The sequence below is a fragment of the Cebus imitator genome, unplaced genomic scaffold, assembly GCF_001604975.1.
Source record: "Cebus imitator isolate Cc_AM_T3 unplaced genomic scaffold, Cebus_imitator-1.0 Scaffold174, whole genome shotgun sequence".
Classification (NCBI taxonomy): Eukaryota; Metazoa; Chordata; class Mammalia; order Primates; family Cebidae; genus Cebus; species Cebus imitator.
In genome coordinates, this window is record NW_016107489.1 from 1,934,203 (window position 1) to 1,954,087 (window position 19,885).

Sequence of the window (19,885 nt, forward strand, 5' to 3'; positions counted from 1 at the left end):
AAGAATAATAATTCTTAAGTGCTGTGATGAGGTAAGCTCGGCATAGTATGGAAGCAAAAAGATTTGTGTTGTTTACATGACTTTTTATCTGTCCATACATACACATACACATACACATAGATTTTTAAATTTACTGCATTTTAAGCATGTATTCAGGTGATTACATTAACCTTTTCATTCTGTTGCAGTGGTGGTCCAATATTGCATTGAATGGAAGAATCACAGCCTACTATGCATAGACATTTGTGACCATTTTTTCCCATTATAAAACAAAGAGTTGTACAGGCTGATACATCTGAGATGATTTGTTGATACTGCAAAATGCTTCATTTAGAAAAATAGCCCTGTTTCTCTTTATTATTTTACTTTTTGAGTAATTTTAACAGTTTGATCGTAATGGGAAGGAAAATAATCTCCCATTAGGTAGTAAACTGACTTTCTCATCTCCTATTATCACCTTCTAACATCTGATGGTCTCCAAGAAAAGAAGCAGATCTCAGTTTGGGGGATCTATAGGATACCCCAGTAACCATCAAGAAGCAAGAACTAACTTTAGTTTGTTGCCAAAGCAGTGAGAGTGTGGACTGTGATCCAGGGAATTGCCCCGGGAGTTGGTATCAAGTGATGATGGGTTTTCAGAGCAAGGGTGAACGTTTGAAACCATAAATCCTAAATCTGTGCTGCCAGAGACTCCTAACAGTGTCCTCTTTTGTCCTTTCCTCCAGAGCCATGTTCGACTATGATAAGAGCAAGGACAGTGGGCTGCCAAGTCAAGGACTTAGTTTTAAATACGGAGATATTCTCCATGTTATCAATGCCTCTGACGATGAGTGGTGGCAAGCCAGGAGAGTCATGCTGGAGGGGGACAGCGAGGAGATGGGGGTCATCCCCAGCAAACGGAGGTAAGAATGCCTTTTGTACCAGAATATTTGCTTTTCAGCTATCCAGGGAGCGGAGAGGAGAGAAGAAGAAGGTGGGAGAAACTGTTCACAAAATTAAATTTATTTAAATGGGATAGTCAACCTGCAGGAAAATTGTCAGTAGTGACAGGTGACATGAATTAAAAATCCTCTTTCTCCTATATTAGGGTTCTGTCAAAATTGGTGCCTGTGACAAGAAATAAAAGAAGAAAGCAGATCTGCTAACACTGTGTTCCTAAAACTTTGACCAGTGTGTGTATGCGCAAGCTTGTGCCTATCAGCTCACGTGCCAACTTACAAATTAAGTCCTTTCATTTCCAGAAGTTACCAATGAATTTTATAGAAAGGCCAAGTTGAAGGCAAATGAAGTAGGCAGTTTACTGGGCTAAGGTCCTGGCTATGTTATATTTTCAAATATTGGTGGAAAAGAATGGAAAACCTTCATCTCAAATTCAGATGCTTGGAATATGAGCTGTCAAACATCTGATGAGGTCTAAGGACTGGGTTTAAAATTTTTTTTTCATTTTTTACTGTTTTCTTTACTGTTTACCTCACAGCTTCCAATAGTCACTTAGGTATTTAGTTGTATGTAAGTGTTTCCTAAATCAAGAGTATCACACTTCCTCTTCCAACCATTTCTTCAGCTCTGCTTTTGAAAAGCAGAAATGCCCTTTAGAACAGCCAACTCCTTAATCTGTCCCAGCGGATCCATCACCAGACAGGAAATTTTCTTCTCACAAATGTCCCTTTGGCACCAAGATGTCCAAAAAACAGAAATTAGCTGTATCCCAGAGATTAGATACAGTACAATATCAGTCAGGAATGATGCTTAATAAAAGCAGGCACTAACTTTTCGTAAGCTGCAGATTTCTCAAAGGGCTTTGATCCTCACATCTAAATGCCCAAAATGCCTTTGTAAAAAAAATCCCAGTGAAGCTAGGTATTCAAGTGCTTCTACACATCAAGTGATTGAGCTACTACAAACTGTAGTGGGAAGATGTAACTTTTTTTTTTTTTTTTTGAAACGGAGTCTCGCTGTGTTGCCCAGGCTGGAATGCAGTGGCACGATCTGGGCTCACTGCAACCTCTGTTTCCCGGGTACAAGTGATTCTCCTGCCTCAGCCTCCTGAGTAGCTGGGATTACAGGCGTGCACCACCACACCCAGATAATTTTTGTATTTTTAGTAGACACAGGTTTCACCGTATTGGCCAGGCTGGTATCGAACTCCTGACCTTTTGATCCACCTGCCTTGGCCTCCCAAAGTGCTGGGATTACAGGTGTGAACTACCCCGCCTGTCCGGGAAGATGTAACTTAAATCTCAGAATAACTCTGTGGGATATTTGCGCTCCTGAGACAATTGATCCTCTCCTCTCTCTGCCTGTGGTCTCACAGCCTGGGGAAGAATGTGGCATGGAAAGCAGAGGGCTCCCTGGTCCTCAGCTGTTCTCTTGCCTTTAGCTGGGAGGAGTCACAGTGAAAGTGATGAAACTCCAGAGAACTTCCCCATCCCCCATGCCAGTGCCTGTAGATCTCCCACCAACAGACTTCTCTGGGTTTCTTTAAGCCTCTTGGCCCCTGGATAATTGCCTGACATTGCTTTGCCAGGGCATTCTGACTGTAGCATAGCTGTGTGTGTTTTCTGAAAGGTTATATGTTTAAAGCATTGACTCAGCACTGGCTTGTTATATTCCACATCTCTCCATTTCCATTTACTTCAAATAAAAAAATATCAAGACAACATGCATTTTGGTTTGCTTTGATTTAATTATTTTGAGCTGTCTGAAGAGCCGTTCTCTAGAAGAAGGAGCCATCTTGTTGAATTATGTCCCCAAAGATAGAAATAGGGTGGAGGAAGGAAAGCTATGCAGGAATAGATGTCAGCTTATTTTAAAGAAATCCTTTCACTAGTTGGAGCTGCCTAAAGATGGCATGGACTATCTGGGAAGATAGAAAAAGGATTCCAACTTTGAATACAGGAGTTGAATTATACCATTTTCTGCCTCTTTCCAACCATGAGGTTCTGTGGTTCTAACCAATCTTATTAAGTCGTTTGTTCAATTAGCTCATCATTTTTCTCCACAGGAACATTCTCAATGCAATTCCTCCTGAAATAATTTTCTACATGATAGTAATCATTCTTGAATTAGTTATTTCCCTCTTATTTTAGAAGAGACCCATCTTAACAACCAGAGTATACCTGACCTGCAAAATACATTTGATTAGTAATTGCAATGTTGATATTTATTTACGTTCTACTTTTTATGAAAAGTGCAGTACCTCCACCTCCCAAATATATGTATAAAATTTATAGCTGTAAATAAATTTCTGCCAAGTTTTCTTTTTAGGATTTTATTTTTTAAGAAGTTACTTTTATTCTTTTAAGTATTTGTAAAAGTAATAACTTTCATTGTAGAAAAGTGGGAACATTTAGAAAAATATAAAGAAAATAAAAATCCCTTATAATCCTACCCCACAAAGAGTACTCATGTACTTATTTTAGTGCGGTGTAAAACCTACATTTATAAGGTTGATGTTATTTTTCAGTTTTTAATTTCTTTCTAGCCTGTTTTCTGAGGAGTGCTGATCGGGAAATTTTTTTAAATCTCATAATGGATAACATCAGTGTATGACTTTATACCTCTTACAAAAATGTTTCTCTACTGATAATGTCATTTAGTCATTCCAAAATGAAACCATAAGATGAAGAGTATGAATATTATCACCTTCCCCCTTCTTTTTTTTTTTTTCTGAGGTTGGGAAATAAATTTTATTTAATAAAACATTCCTATTGAATGCTAGATGCTATTGTAAGCCCTTTACAATTATTAATTTAAGCCTCATTACAACCCTATGAGTAAGTTGCTATTATTATCCTTATTTTACAAATGAAGAGATGGAGGCACCGAAAGATTCATTAATGTGCCTGAAATTGCCCGTGTAGTAAGTGGTAGAACTGGAATTTGAATCCAGGCTACAGAGCTGCATTTAAGTCATATGCAATCTTGCCCTGCAAAGGTACACAAATAAGAGCTGACAAAATTCAATTCAGCAAGCACTGTTTGGGCAGCATCTGAGTACCAGGCACTATTGTTGGTTCATTGCCTGGAGCCCATCACTTGCGGGACCAGCATGTAACTGTGGCACAGCTACTCTGTGATTAGGGCAATGTGGGCTATATTGTAAAGGCAAGGAAAGTGAAAGGGCAGCAGACACAGTGAATTCCATCTGCTTACAGCACTGATCATGTATTGCACCAGGTGCTTTCACATACATGATTTCAATTTAATCTTCACAAAAACTTCATACGGAAACTGAGGATCAGAGATGTCAAGTAACTTACCCAAGAATGCACAGCCAGCCATTGACCAAACCAGTCTCTTTGACAGCAAGGACAGATGGCTTTCCACTATACCAGGAACACCACCCTAGGAGCATTTGCCAAGTAAGGAAATAGACAATTTAAGGAGTCTGCCAAAATACAGTGGCAGCAGGGGGCTAAGCCTAGACTCAAACACATGCCTTTGTGTTTGAATGTCTGATGTCTCTATGAGCAACTGCAAAGGTTTGGGGCTCTTCTCAGCCCTACACCTCTCAAGTCTGGTGGCCCACATTTCAGGGTCTCTTAAGAGGGGAGAAATAGAAGTCCATGTCTTGCTCCCACCTGGCATAAAGGGACTGACCTTGGCAACGAGCACCTGAAATAGGGCACCTGTATTACTTCCCTTTTACAGATAAGGAAATAGGGACCAGTGATGACAAGTGACATCATGGACAACATTATCATAATCATCTTAGTAGCAGCCTATTGTGTAGTGGGTTCTTACTATAGATCAGACATTGCGCTAAACAAATATCTTGTATTCTCTCATTTAACTTTCGCTGTAAATTTTTAAAGTCTACATTAGCTCTAATTGAATAAACACAAACTTTGAAATCCTAAGAGGTTGAGGACCACCCTAAGTCACAGATCTAGTAAGTGCAAGAGGCAGAATTCAAACCCAGGCTGTGCGACTTCAAAATCTGGACTGTTAGCATAGAATCACTTTTCTGAGATTACATAGTGTGCAAGAGACCCAGCTGCTTTTTGTCCCATGGTCTCTTAAGCCAAGTGTCTATTCATTGCTCCCCAGTGACTGGTCACCTGGGCTCTCAGATGGCAGCTTATGGCTGGCATTACGTAAGAATGTACTCACCTAGCCTTCAGAGCAAGCCTGTGGCCACTAATGTGGGTGACCTTCCAATTCTCCCTCCAACAGGGCCTGTGGAGCACCAGGAAAGGAACTCCCAGGGACAAATGATGTTCCCACTGTCCAGTTCTCCAAGCATGACCCAATTATGGGTTTGGCCAGAACCTAAAAATGCCAGATGGGAGAGAGGGAGAAGGAGACAGTTGGGCTTATTAAAGCATAGCCATTTGGTGCTCTCTGGAAATGTGAAATGTCAGAATTGATTGCTCAAGTTTTGCCATTCCATTTATGGTTTTGGTATTTTGGTCAGAGATGAGACTTCGGCAGGGAGGATTATTTCTGCTCAAACAATCTAATTAATTGCTTAAGTGTGAGTGGGGAAGTAAGGCAGTTGTTCTCATTGCGATTTGGTCCGTCTGTTCAGGTGGTCCACCATTTCTTTCGGTGAAAGCCTTTGGACCTTAATATTTATTAGTCAAAGAAGTCTTACTGAGTAAAACAATGAGAGAAAGTGATGCTAAATTTTTACCTAGATTCTTACCAAGAAAGTAAGTTATGAAATGGTGAATCACATTTTGTGGGAAACTGGTTGTTCAGCAGTTCACTTAAACTTTCTGGGCCTTAGTTTTCACATGCAGGTAAAGAACTAGTAGCCTCCTTTAGAGTTCACTTATTTATTCATTCAACAAAGGCTCATTAAGCTCCTACTGTGTATCCAGTCCATGTTAAGCCCTGGATTATAGCTCTTATAGGTGAAGTCCTTAGCATAGTTTCTAACAGTGTACATTCCAATGATAGCTGTTTTCCATTTTTCAAATTTTGAGCTTTTGTTGCTAGAAACAAAAACACCACATGATTTAGAGCCCTATTTTCCAGATAACTCTCATTTCAGCAGTAAACCATTCACATGCATCCCAGAAAGAGCTAGGAGAGAGGAAAGGGCTGAGGCAGATGAGGAAGATAAGCCACAGACAGACACATGCTCTCAAGGAAAGAGGATTGCACAGAACCCCAAGAGATTACATAAGAGTTTTACTCACCTACCCTTCATGCAAGCCTCTGTGATGGAATCGCACTATTAGGGTTGCTGGTGTGCTAAGGAGAGAGATCAACTCAAATCGGGATTTAACTAAGCAGATTTCCATGTTTAAAGTTAATGTATTCTGAATTTTGATGTCAACCTGTTATGGTACACTACTACCTCGATGATTGTATGTGTAAATTTGTTTGTGGTTTATTTAATAATTAATAATATTCATAGCATTCAGGACATTTGGAAGATGGGGATGCCAGGGTACGTTGGTTATTATTTATGAAAACCTCAGCCCAGACTTCTAAGGATATGTATGTGCCTTCAAACTGTGGATGCCACATCCAAAATCTCACGTTTATTAAGAATTTGGATAAAGGCAGGCTTGGGAGGTCCTGATGTGGTTTCCCAAATTGAGTGCCTGTGGCAGACACTGAAGTTAGCTGTTAGAGAATGTGTGTTCAGGCTCTGTGTCTACCTCTTTCTGAACTGGCACGCTTCAAGTCTCAGTTTCTTCAGTTATAAAATGAAATTGATAATATCTAAATCATTAGGTTATTATGGGTACCAAATGAGATGATGTAAATGTGAAGGAACTTTGTTAATAATTGTATGTTGCAACTTTAGTGGCCACTTATGTTATTATTATTAATGAAACTTTCAACCCAAATAGGAAACCTCTCAGCTTCCTTCATGAGTGAACAGGAACTAGGTGACCTCCATAAAGCTTCAATTTTAATTTTTCTTTACTTTTTCTATTATCTGTTTGAAGATTAATAATAAACTATAGCAAATTGTGAGAGAGAGAGTGAGTATGTGTGTCTGGCTGACTTAATATACTTTGCAACCTTTTTAAGATTTAAAGGATGAACCACTAAAATCTGCATAATAGAGACATTTCTCAAGAAAATTGAAAAGGATAAATATAGAAGTGGGGTTGGGGTGCAGGGCATGGGGCGCAATTAGAATGCTCTGTCCAAACAGTCCTGAGAGCTGAATACTGAGTTCCTTCTAACATTACGTATGTTTGGAACCTGTGTGAGTTCTGTGGGTTTATGCAGAATTTATTTGCATACCCTGATCAAATAATCACATATTCTCTGCATGCTACAGTCATTTTCGCATCATTGAATGAACTAGTGGTTTCCCATCATTAGCCTAGTTCGAAAAAGGTGGAATAAAGTTACAGCTGTAACAACAGTTTTAGAAGAATACAAAGAGATGAATATCAATTATCGTTTGCACTTGGATTAAAATCGAGAAAAGGTGATGAAGTGATGAAGCTCAAAGGAAGCATTTTCTCAGTGAGCATTTTCCATTGGGCAGCTTATCTTACCTTAAATCTGTCTTGCTTTCTCCCCAACTGTTGTATGTCTGGTGCAAGTAGAAACCTTCAGTGTAACACGTTGTTGTATTTATTTATTTATTTATACTAATTCTGGGGAGAGATAGAGTCTTACTCTGTCATCCAGGGTAGAGTGCAACGGCATGATCTGGGCTCACTGCAACCTCTGCCTCCTGGATTTAAGCAACTCTCCTGCCTCAGCCTCCTGAGTAGCTGGGATTACAGGTATCCATCACCACATCCAGTTCATTTTTTTTATTATTATTTTTGTAGAGATGGCATTTCACCATGTTGGCCAGGCTGGTCTTGAACTCCTGACCTCTGGTGATCCATCCATCTCGGCCTCCCAAAGTGTTGTGTTTACAGGTGTGAGTAACCATGCCTGGCTTCACATTATTTTAATATATGAAGTTAGATTTTAAAATTTTTGTTCAGCTGTTTCCACTCAGATATTCTACTCTCACAGAGAAATAAATATATTCTGCAATTCCATTCTGTAACTATAGAAACCCTGATCTTCACTGTGTTTCAGTTGGGAACACAAAAGAGCTCTCAGTTAGAGAGGAGTATGCCGTTAATTATTGATCTATGAATAACTTAGATTTCATAAACCATTGTTTCTGTGAGTTCAGATTTTTTCTTTCTCTTTTTCCTCATATCTTTGAAATTAGAGCTAGTAATATTTAAACAATAAGTCATGTTAAAACAATGCAATGAATATTATTTTTGCTGGACAATTATTTATTGAGGACTTGCTATAAAGCACCATTGAGTGATATGTGGGCTTGTACCTTAAGGTACATCCAACCTTGTATATACAGTGCAAACATAAGTAAACACAAGGAAATCAAGAGGCAATGCTGACGTGGAGACTGTTCCAGTCAGAAAGGAGCAATCATGTCTAACTGGAGAGGCACAGAAGAATCAGGGAAATATCTAGATTCTTTTCCTCTTTTTCAACCTTGGCCTTCAAACAAGCATGAGTTCAACCAATTTCATTTTCCTAATATTTCTCAAGCCATTCCCTCTCCTCCATCCCACTATCATTTCTCATTATTTTTTGCCTGGGCTATGGCAACAGCTTCTAAATAGGCCCCCCGCCTCTTCCTATTCCTTCCTTCCTCTGGTCTGTCTTCTGCCTCCACCAGGGTTGTTTATTTAAAACTGATCTGATTTTATCACTTCGCTGCTTTATATCCTCTAAGAACTCATGATGATTCCCCAAGGAAAAAACAAGTCCTTAATGTGGATGGATACCCTTTATAAGGAGCCTGTCACCTCGGTAGCCTCACCTCCCTATCCTGTATACCCACTGCATACCTTATATTAGAATCTCTCTGTAGTCTTGTAGCTTACTCATACCTTCAGGTTGAGGCATATGTTGTTCTTTCTATGAAAAATCACCCGGAAATTTCCCTACCAACAAGCTCTTTCTAATCCTTCAATCTCAGATGAATTGACATTTCCTCCAAGAAGTCCACCCCAATGCTTTCTACTTCTCCTTTGCACCCTCCCAGTGAGATAGGTGCTCCCGCTTTGATATCAGCCATCTGGTTCTACAGCATTTTCTGCATTTGTTTATCCTGCTGTTCTTGCCAAAAGAACATTGCTAAGAACTCACTGCAGTCATGATCTTAGAATTTTTTCTTTGTTTCCCAGCTCCTTGCTTGATACATGGTAGATAGTCAGTAAGTGTTTAATGAATAAATGAAGTAGCAGGAAAACCATGAATCAGCAGAGATGACAGAAGGGCATTGGAGAAAAGGAAAGCTCAAGATTATATCTAATATGTTTGGTTAAAAAGTAAAGCTAAATACACTGGTGTTCTTAAAAGGAAGAGAAAGAAAAACAAAGAAGAAAAGGAGAGGAGATAAGGGAAGAGGGGAGGAAAAGCTTGTTTAGTCTCTAGTATAGACATTAATCTTTATGGACTGTGGTTTCTTGAAATAAATTTTGATTTAATTATTTAAGCATTTAAATAATAAATATCTTCTTCTACGTCTCTGTTACTTACAAATACTGTGACTCTCAGTATATGTATCAGGGTAATTTCAAGGAACATGTTAGAAACTTAGAGACTTTGTGCAAGATTTTTTATATGGAACAAAGGAAGGGAAATATTTTAGAATACATTTTATTTGAGCTGCAAGGATAGGCAGAAAAGGTGTTCTTCACTTAATAAGGAACTTAGTCATAAATGCCTTGTCATGTGACAGACTCCTTATTCTCAATTTGCTTTAGGGTGGAAAGAAAGGAACGTGCCCGTTTGAAGACAGTGAAGTTTAATGCCAAACCTGGAGTGATTGATTCGAAAGGGGTAGGTACAAAATGATAGAAACATCAAGTTCTCTAAGTTGCCATGGATTTAACTATAATTAACATTTAGGTTTTCAGTAGTAAACAAATTATGTAGCTACCAGACAGTAGAGCACTGTTATAAATGTATTGTTGAAGTTAATAATGCCATTTCTGATGAAATGGATTTATGGTAAATATATTTAAACACTGGGAGTAAAGCTGCAAGTGGTTAGCAGAAACAATGTGTTGATGAAGGTGATGTAATGACTACAATGAAAAATAACAAGAGAGTTTAGGTGGTTTTTGTTTCTTTAATTTTTGTCCTTTTAAATTAATGTTCTAAAAGGATGGATTTTATAAAAAGTTTCTGCTCATCAGAAAATGTATCTAGTCTCTTTCACATTAAGAAGCTAAGACAGTGATTATGGAAAAATGGATTATCTAATGAATGCATGGATTGTTGTGACAGACATAGAAGATATAATTACTAAAATTCAGCCATCAAAGTTAGAATATTCACTCACAAATACATCTGTACATCTTTTTTTAAATAATAGCTTTATAAGATAAAATTTGCATGCAGTGTAATTCACCCACTTAAAAAACACAATCCAGTAGTTTTTAGAGTATTTAGAATTATGCAGCCATCACCACAATCAATTTTAGAGCATTTCATCACTCCATAAAGAAATTCTATATGCATTAACATTTCCCAATTCTCCCACCCCAACCCACCCCAATATAGGCAACCACTAATCTACTTTTTGTCCCTATGGATTTGCCTATTTTGGCTATTTCATATAAATGAAATTATACACCATGTGGTCTTTTGTGACTGCTTCTTTCACTTACGTAATGTTTTCAAGATGCGTTTGTGTTGTAGAATGTATAAGTACTTCATTTCTTCTTACTGCCAAATCATATTTTATTGTATGAATATGCCACATTTAATCTGTTTATCAGTTGATGGATGTTTCAGTTGTTTCCAATTTTTAGTTATGGGTAATGCTACTATGAACATTTGTGTACAAACTTTTCTGTGAACATTTGTTTTTATTGCCGTTGGCTGCATGCCTAGGAGCGGGATTGTTGGGTCATATAGTAACTGTATGCTTAACATTTTGAGCAACTGCCAGGCTGTTTTCCAAAGTGGTTGTATCATTTCACATTTCCACAGCAATGCATGAGGGTTCCAGTTTCTCCACATCCTTTTTATTATATGTCTTTCTGATTATAGCCATTTTAGTTGGTATGAAGTGGTATCTCATTGTGGTTTTGATTTCGTTTCCTCAGTGACTGTTGATATTGAGCATATCTTCATGTGCTTATTGGCCATTCATATATATTATTTGGAGAAATGTTTATTGAGATCCTTTGCCCATTTCTAAATTGGGTTGTCTTGTTATTGTTGAGTTATAGAAGTTCTTTATATAATTGGGTTATTAATCCCTCATGAGACATATGCTTTACAATATTTTCTCCCACTCTCTGGGTTGTCTTTTCATTTTCTTGATAGTGTTCTTTGGTACACAAAAGGTTCTAATTTTGGTGAAGTCCAATGTGTGTATTTTTTCTTTTTTATTTTTGCTTTTGGTGTCACATCTAAGAAACAATTGCCTAATGAAAGTCATGAAGATTTATATCATATTTTCTTCTAAGAGTTTTATAATTTTAGCTCTTACATTTAGGTGTTTGATCCATGCTGAGTTAGTTTTTATGTATTCTTTTGCATATGAATTATCTTATTTTTGGATTGTTCATTGCAAATGTACAGAAATATAATTATTTGTATATCATTCTTATATCCTGCAACCTTGCTAAAGCCACAGTTTTTTAGTAAATTCCTCAGAGTTTTCTATATACAAGATGTACGTGCAAAAAGGGAGAGTTTTGCTTCCTTCCTTCAAATATAGATGCCTTCTTTGCTTGCCTAATTGCACCAGTTAGAACCTTCAGAATAATATTAGATAGAAATGGCAAGCGTAGCCATTTTTGTCTTATTTCTGACATTGTGAGAAATGCATTCGGTCTTTCACCATGAAATATGATGTTAGCTGTGGCTTGTATAGCTTTTAAAATCTATTCTTTGAAGAGATAATACTAGTATCTTACTGCTGTGTTGTAAAATAACTTTCCCCATCTTCTCTCTTCCTGTTCTTTTTTTCTTCATATCCTTTTTTTCTTCATATCCTTTCCTTGGCCTTTCTAGCCTAACAATTGTCGCTTGTGAATATCATACAGAACGACAATTTATGTCAGTCGCTGTCACCATGAAAAAGAAGAAGAAAAGTTTATCATTTCTCAGGGATTTTGAGGTCCAAATAACAGCACTGCCCTTTCTATTTTTAAGTAGAAGAATCATAAGATAGCCCAGTCATTGACATAATAATTTATCCTCCCCTAAAACATTCAAATGAAATGAAAATGTATGAAAACATAGGATGTCATTATAAATAGAAGTGAGGGTATGTGACATCATGACATAAAGTTCTTTCAAGAAAATGCTACTTGTGAATTTAAGGTAGACCTCCTATTTGTTTGAGATAGATAGATAGACAGACATACAAATAGAGTTGGATATATGTGACAAAATTTTTACTGAATACTTAACATGTGCCAGAAATAGGACTAGAACTTTAGAGGGACCCAAAGTCTAACATAGGCCCTTTTCCCCAAGAGCTCCTAACATCAGTGAGAGGCTAGATATCTTTTCAGTAAGCCTGAAATGTATCTGATGTGCTTTTTAATCTTACATGTTAAACACCATTAGGTATTTGCCAACAAACAGGATGTAAATTCTAGGACTTGGCTATTGAAAGAGAGGAGTAATCTGGGAGGGGAAGCCCTGAACAGAAAATCAGAAGGGTCAATAATCTGGGTTCTGGTTTCAGCTCGCTACTAAGTCACTATTATTCTTTGGGCCTTATTACCAAAATAAAACCTTTAAACTACGTCAGAGATATCAAACAAGTTTCAACTCCTATGTAGACTAATGGATTGATAGTTTATATCTGGTGTCTTGTTTTGAAAAAGGATTCTGAGGCTGTATAGGATCACAGAAGCAAAAAAGAGTGGCATGATTGAGTCATCTCTAGCACAACATTGGGAATTATTCCCTACTTGCTTTGCTGGATTCAATGATTTTTTAGGGCGCCTTATGTTAGTAACTCTCCATGAGATTTGCTCATGCATTAATTGGTAATAAATCAAAGTTCTCCAAATCCCTATGAGAAAATACATCAGTAAGAAGACTTGTCCAGAAGTAGAAAGCAAAGGACCATTAACAAGAGATAAAATGCACTGAGGAAAGGAGAGAACAACTCTCTGGAGAGTTGGGAAAGCGGGGTCAGGAGATGCCACTCGCTGTGAACTAAAGGCAAGGACTATAGGAATAAGTCATTGATGCAGAGGCCTCATCCTCTGGGACCTTGAGGTAAATTCAGCATCAAGTAAGGAGGAAAATTGTCTGGAATGAGTAGGATAATAGGGTATTTTAAATAACCTTTTCATTAGCTGGCATTTTCAGAGCATTGTGAAATGTCCTGAGGAGTTCAGAGTGAAAGCCAAGGTTACTGCCCTGGAGGAGCTTAGATTCAGTTAGTATCTGTGAAAGCAGGCTGTGACAAGAGCCTTAGTAGTCGTATGTACACGAGCTATAAGAATTTAAATTAACAGTCACAGGAATAGCCAGAGAGCACTTTATAGATGAACTTGGACTTTAATGTGACTGTCAGTGCTTGAGTTACTTTTCCAGACCTCTTCATTGATTGCAGTAACATTGAGTGCTGCAAAACACCAGGCACTATGCTGGGTGTCTTGTGTTGCAAGTGTGTGTCTGTCTGTGTGTGTGTCTCTGTGTGTGTGTGTGTGTGTGTGTGTGTGTGTGTAAGATCTAACATTGCAACAAGCTCAAAAAGAGAAATATAGGCAGGCAAACAGTAATAATACACCATCACTGATGTTTTCCATATATTTAAGGAATGAACAGTCTTCATTTTAAAAATCAGGAGACTAAGCCTCAGGAAGATTGACTAGCTTGCCTAAGATCACACAGTTAGTAGGTGCAAGCATCAGGTTGAGATCATTTTGACAACAGAAGCCTGCCCTTTCCATTACTCCACACTATACCTGATTCTGTTGAAGCCAGAGGAAGCAGAGCATTACAAATTATGCCTGAGGTAAGAGAGAAGGCTCCAAAGAGGTGATATTTAAATGAGATCTTGAATTTTCAGGAGCAGTTTGCCACATACAGAGGAAAAAGCAAGAACATGGTAGTGGAAATCACAGGCATGTTGGAATAGGGTCAAGAAAGTCAAGGACACCAGTGCGCGAAGGTCATAGTGGGAGTTGTAGTAAACGGGGTTGACAAAGAAGATCAGAAAGGCCAGAAAGCTTGTATAGAAAGCCTGGCTATGAGGTTGGAAGCTTACTGGATTTTGAAAGTATACATGAGGAAATCTGAGGTTCTTCATTTGAAAGTGCTCATTTGCTACAAATGAAATACCCAGGATTTCTATCCACTCTGCGTGCCTTTACAAAGTCTATGTCTACACATGCAAAGAAAAGTGGGCTGTTGTGTCAGTAGCCTAGGTAAGTCCAGCCTGTGCAGACCCCTAAACTTCAAACAGCCATCTATTTGGACAGGTTTCCTTAAGACCCATCTGAGTGCCCCAGATCTCAATGCAGTTAAGTTCCCCTGGGAATGTGTATTAAGTTCCTAATGAGTCTCAGTCAAACCAGCCTCTGGTGAAAATTTAAGCACCCCTTAAATTTTTTTTTCTTGTCCTTCTACCTTCTTTTTAAAATCAATTTCATTATTAACCAGCCATTCTGTTACTTATTGAGAGGTTTAGGAAATGGCATAATCTTCAGAATCAAGCTGTTCTGCATTGAAAACTCAATGACCACTTAGTGATTTATGCTAATTTTTAAGTCTATAATTTAATAAAGGGAAATATGTATAAGAGAGAATATGAGAGAGCTATCAGTATCTTTACTATATGTCAGCAATGTGTGAGGTATAAGTGTCCCTTTTATGTTGTAAACCCTTTATAAAGTAAGGTATGGTATAAATAAATAAATAGTCCTATTTATCCTTGGGCTGGGACGGAACAGAGATGATAGTTGTTATTCGAAGTAATATGAGTATCCATTATAAAAACCGAAACAGTTTATATACACCTCTCTTAAAAAAAAAAAAAAAATGTGGCTAGGCGCGGTGGCTCATGCCTGTAATCCCAGCACTTTGGGAGGCTGAAGTGGGGTGGATCACAAGGTCAAGAGATCGAGACCATCCTGGCCAACATGGTGAAACCCTGTCTCTACTAAAACTACAAAAATTAGAAGGGCGTGGTGGTACATTCTTGTAGTCCCAGCTACTCAGGAGGCTGAGGCAGGAGAAGCACTTGAACCCAGGAGGCAGAGGTTATGTTGAGCCGAGATCACGCCACTGCACTCCAGCCGGGCAACAGAGCAAGACTCTGTTTAAAAAAAAAAACAAATTTGTAGTTCAAGACCAGGCTGGTCTTGAACTCTTGGGCTCAAGCAGTCCTCCTGCCTTGGCCTCCCTAAGTGCTGAGATTATAGGTGTGAGCCACAGTGCTTGGCATACATTCATCTCTTAATCACCATTAGACTTCAAAGGAAATCATTTATTTCCCCTTTATAGATTTAAAGAAACTGAGGTTTAGAGAGGTGAAGAAACCTGAATATATGTCTGACTGATTCCAAAGTTCATAATCTGTTTACTATAGCATGCTTTCTTCTTTATTAAGACCATGTAACACTTGTGCAATTTAAGAAAAATAAAGAAGTAAATTGAATTGGGTTTCGCTTTGTCAAAATTTAATGTGGGCATAAACTTAAATCTTGAGAGGAAGAAGATGGTTTTCCTGGATGATGCACATCTTTCTGAAGGACATTCTAAAGTAAGCTCAGAAATACACATTTTTTATGTGTATTTAAAATAAACATGTTTTCAGTGCAGAAAAGGAGATTCCAGCTTGGAAGTGAGAAAATTTGGATTAGGGGGCCTTGAAGGATTAGGGAGATAGGGACTGGGGTTAGGAGTAAGATACAGGATAAGTGTGAAGTAAAACATGGTTCACTTTCATTGCAAGGAACAGTTTATGAAGGCGAATAAAAGGACACAGAACTGGAAAGTTAGACTCAAGATAGTTCTGATGCCTAAAATTTCCCAGGAAACTTATACTTTATCCTGTAAAAAATAAAGAATTTTAAGGGTTGTGGCCAACCAGACCAGGTGATTTTCTCTGGGCTAATATGCTGAAGGTACCCATATCATCGCCTGTACATGCTGCATTATGAGGTCTTTCTAGACAAAGATCTGAACTTACACATCTTTGTGCCCCAGCACCTAGCACGATGTCTACCTGAAGCATACTAGCTACTCAATGCATTCTTCTTAGAGCAACGGAAATGGAATGTTCAGGGTGGATTTCTAAGAGATCAACCTGGCAACTGTGGGAAGGAAAGGTTAGAGGAGAGAGAGAGACTGAAGTAGATGTTTGAGAAAGCCATTACAGTATTCTGGGTGTAATACTCTGAAAACCTGAGCTTAAAACAGTGGCTGTAGGAAAGCAAAATAGGAAATCATTTCTAAAGAGATCAGAGAGGACTATCCTCCTTGGATGTTTGTCCCGATTCTTCCTTGTAATATTCTATTTCCTTTTCCAAAGCCTTAATCTCTCTTTAAGAGGAGATGTTGATTGTGAGAGAGGGGATGGGGCAGAAGCTACAGTGATTGGGTGACAGCAGACTCCCAAAATCAAACTGCAGCTGGCATTGGGAAATCTCATTTCTATTTTGTAGATTCTTAGAACTTTCCATATGGCAGTTGACTTCATTTACAAATGAAGAAACTGAGAGTCATTTCTCTGGGACACACAGAGAGCTGGTAGCAGAGCCTGCCATTGTGTTGTTCATCAAAAAATCATTGTGACAGTCAGTGTTTCGTTAGCAAGATGGGAATTATATTTGCTTCACCCGAATGAGTTATGGAGATTGATTTTGTAACACCTTCAAAGTGACATTTTGACAAAAGAAATGTCATTACCGCCCTCAAAAGAAAGCTCTTTAATGGAGCTTGAATGAATGGAATGGCCAGAGCCAGGCAAAGATCTCAAATGTCCAGAGGTGACCTAGAGATCCACAGAGGAAAGGTGGAAAGAGAGCCATACTGCCACACTCCAGGGGGCATCTGGAAGGCAGGCTTTGCCCTCAAGGTGAATAAACTCAGAAGAGGCTGCTCCCAGATGTCTTTATTATTACTTCTCTTATTCCAGGCCTTCTAACATCTTCCTCACTGGTCTTCCTGGCTCACCTTTTCTTTCCCTATACTGCATGCAGTGTGGTTTTAACCAATCTTATGTTATTATATACAAAGAACAAAGGTAGGCATACATCCAGGGAATTTTGCAGATTCAGTAGCCCAACATGAGGACACCTTCTGACTTGTTACATTTTCTTTTGAAAGTGATAATCATATCTAGCCTAACTTTGAGTTCACATGTCCACTGAGAACCACCTGAGCCAGCACACAGATAATTGTCTGATCCAGATGTGCTGTTGGCTTTTCTGTAAATGATTCTCGAGGGGATCCCAGTCAAGTCCGCATATCTGAGACACATTACGGTGGGTCCTATGTAAACCCTAAAAGCCGATGGAACTCAAGGAGCGTTTGGGGATGAAAACGTACATATTTTACATATTCCTCATAGTCTGTTTATTTGTCTCAAGTTGCTGATGAGGAAACTGCTCTTCTATGGAATGGCATGGAGAATAAACTACATTTGTTATGTATTTTTGTGCGCGTGCATTTCTGAGTTATCATCTACCACCTGGGTACCAAAAGTACTGCCACTGAAAATGCCAACTTAATCGGCACCTTAAATACAAAATGTATTATAAGTTATAACTGAAAAATCTGTCCACTGTATGCACACATGCACACACACACACACACACACACACACATACACACACACACACCTGTGTTATATAATATATTTTAGTTTCTAAAAGAAATATCATTCAAAATGAGCCTTGAAGAATCAGTCAAATCTAGTCAGGTATAAAAGGATGAAAAGAGTGTTGTTGGCAGAAATCAGGAAACAGCCCAGTGTGCTCAGGGAAGCCAAGGAAGCTTAATATTACATAAGTACAAAGCTTTAACTGTCCAGAGATAAAGCAAAGAGGCTGGAAACCAGGTCATGAAGGGCCTCCATCTTGAGGGAAGTGGAAAGCCTTGGGAGGAATTTAGTAGAGGTTATATTAGAGTTTAGCACATTACTTTGCTGCAGTGTGAAATAAATTTCCAGAGGGAAGCAGCCCCAGAGGCAGGGGTCCATTTCAATAAGGCAGGTAAGACATGAAGACCTGACCCAGGACCGCAGAATAGCTGTGGAGAAGAGAGAAGAAATCTGAAAATTTTAGCAGGAAAAAAAAGTGTAGCCTGCAGCATCTACATCAGAGTCAGCTGAAGTGCTTATTAGAAACGGAGATGACCAGGCTCAGCCCCTGTCCTTCAGGGTCAGAATCTCTGGGGATGGAGGCAGGAGCGCTGCATTTTAACAAGCTCCCTGGAGATTGTGTTAGGCTTGCCACTAAGTTGAGATACACAGGCACAGTGGAAAAATTTGGTATCAGACAAAATAACCAACTTCTATCAATTTTCGTAACTTATCTAAGCCGAATTTACAAAAATAGAAATCATATTAAAAGATATAATATATGTAAAGTAGTTAGAAACATTAGTCTACTTTTTGCCCACCCCTACCTACAAGCACATACCTCTTAAACTCTCCCTCTTATAAGGCTAGAAGGGGCAACTTCCTAACAGTATTCTTTTCTTTAGATTCCAAATCTGCTTTTGCACAGGGGAAGAAAGGAGAGTTGCCAAAACTTTGCCCTGCGTGCATTTGCATAAGGGGTGTTTTTGACCACGTGCTTCTTTGGTTAGGGATAGCAGTTACCACTGGCTGACTCTAATGGGCAGGAAGGTGTAGCATGGCAGCAGGGCTGATTTCTAAACCCCGCCCCCCGCCCCTGCCATTGGCTGCAAATCCGGATGGTTTCTGAGTTCTCTGCTATCTTGTGTAGCTACCTGTAGGAATTTCCCGAAGAACACACTTATCAGTGCTTTTTGCTTTGGAGAACCATTGAATCTCATTCAGGATACCAGTTAGCCTGAACGTCTGTGGATTTGTTATTTTCTACATATTACTTTTATAAGCATTTCTCATTTGCTCCTAACAGCAACCCTGTGAGGTAAATATTATAAATATGCCCATTTTGCAGATGAGAAAACTGAAGTTTAGAAAGGATAGGTAAATTACCCAAGCTCCTACAGCTAGTAAGTGGCAGAACCGGGCCCTGCATGATGACATATTGTTATTATGCAAGCAAATTGAAATAATTGATATTTTTTAAGATTTCTACATATGAAGTAATTCCAGATGTCATTGCCATGGCTAATTCTATCCATTCAAGTAGTGATGGGGAGACCAAAGTAATATAAATAGGAGGTATGTAATATGTGGTTACGTAATATATAAAACAAGTATAGTTTTATCAGATGAGAACACTGAGCTTTTGTTAAATTTCCTTCTCATGATTAATATAAGGTAAGTATTATTCAGAAAATTTAGCTCAACCCATTTCTACTTTGAGAATTATTAATGAATAAATTCTGATTTACTATAGGCCTTCCTTTCATCTGACTCTGAGGTAATAGGCCTACAATCATACCTTTGAGCTTGCATGTTTCACTTGCAACACTAAAAAATAAAGATACAGAAGTGAATGTCCCATCATCTGGCTTCCTCACTATCATAATTATAGCCAGACTTTTAGCAAGTAAAAATAATATATCTTGCTTCTTAACTCTACACTGTGTTTATATGTGGGGAAAAAGGTTTTTTTAAAAAAAAAATAGCTCATGTAATGTTGGAAAAGAGTTTCAGCAACAGCTTCCAATATTTTTTAAATATTTATAAAAATACCTGATTACTTTGCCTTTTGATTTTTAAAGAAGGTAGGCTCTAAAATTAGACTATCCTATTCTTAAGTTTTCTGACTATATG

At 38.3% G+C, this 19,885-nt stretch overlaps 1 protein-coding gene across 33 annotated transcripts in view; it reads left to right on the forward strand.

Annotated features, from left to right (window-relative positions):
• The window catches only part of DLG2 (discs large MAGUK scaffold protein 2), a 1,831,252-nt gene that overhangs the window by 1,748,551 nt on the left and 62,816 nt on the right, over window positions 1–19,885 (forward strand). For all 33 annotated transcript variants that reach the window (XM_037744434.1, XM_037744428.1, XM_017544957.2 and 30 more), the window contains 2 exons: window positions 726–902; window positions 9,726–9,801. In XM_037744434.1, coding sequence (XP_037600362.1) covers window positions 726–902; window positions 9,726–9,801 — 253 coding nt within the window. The remainder of the gene's footprint in view (window positions 1–725; window positions 903–9,725; window positions 9,802–19,885) is intronic.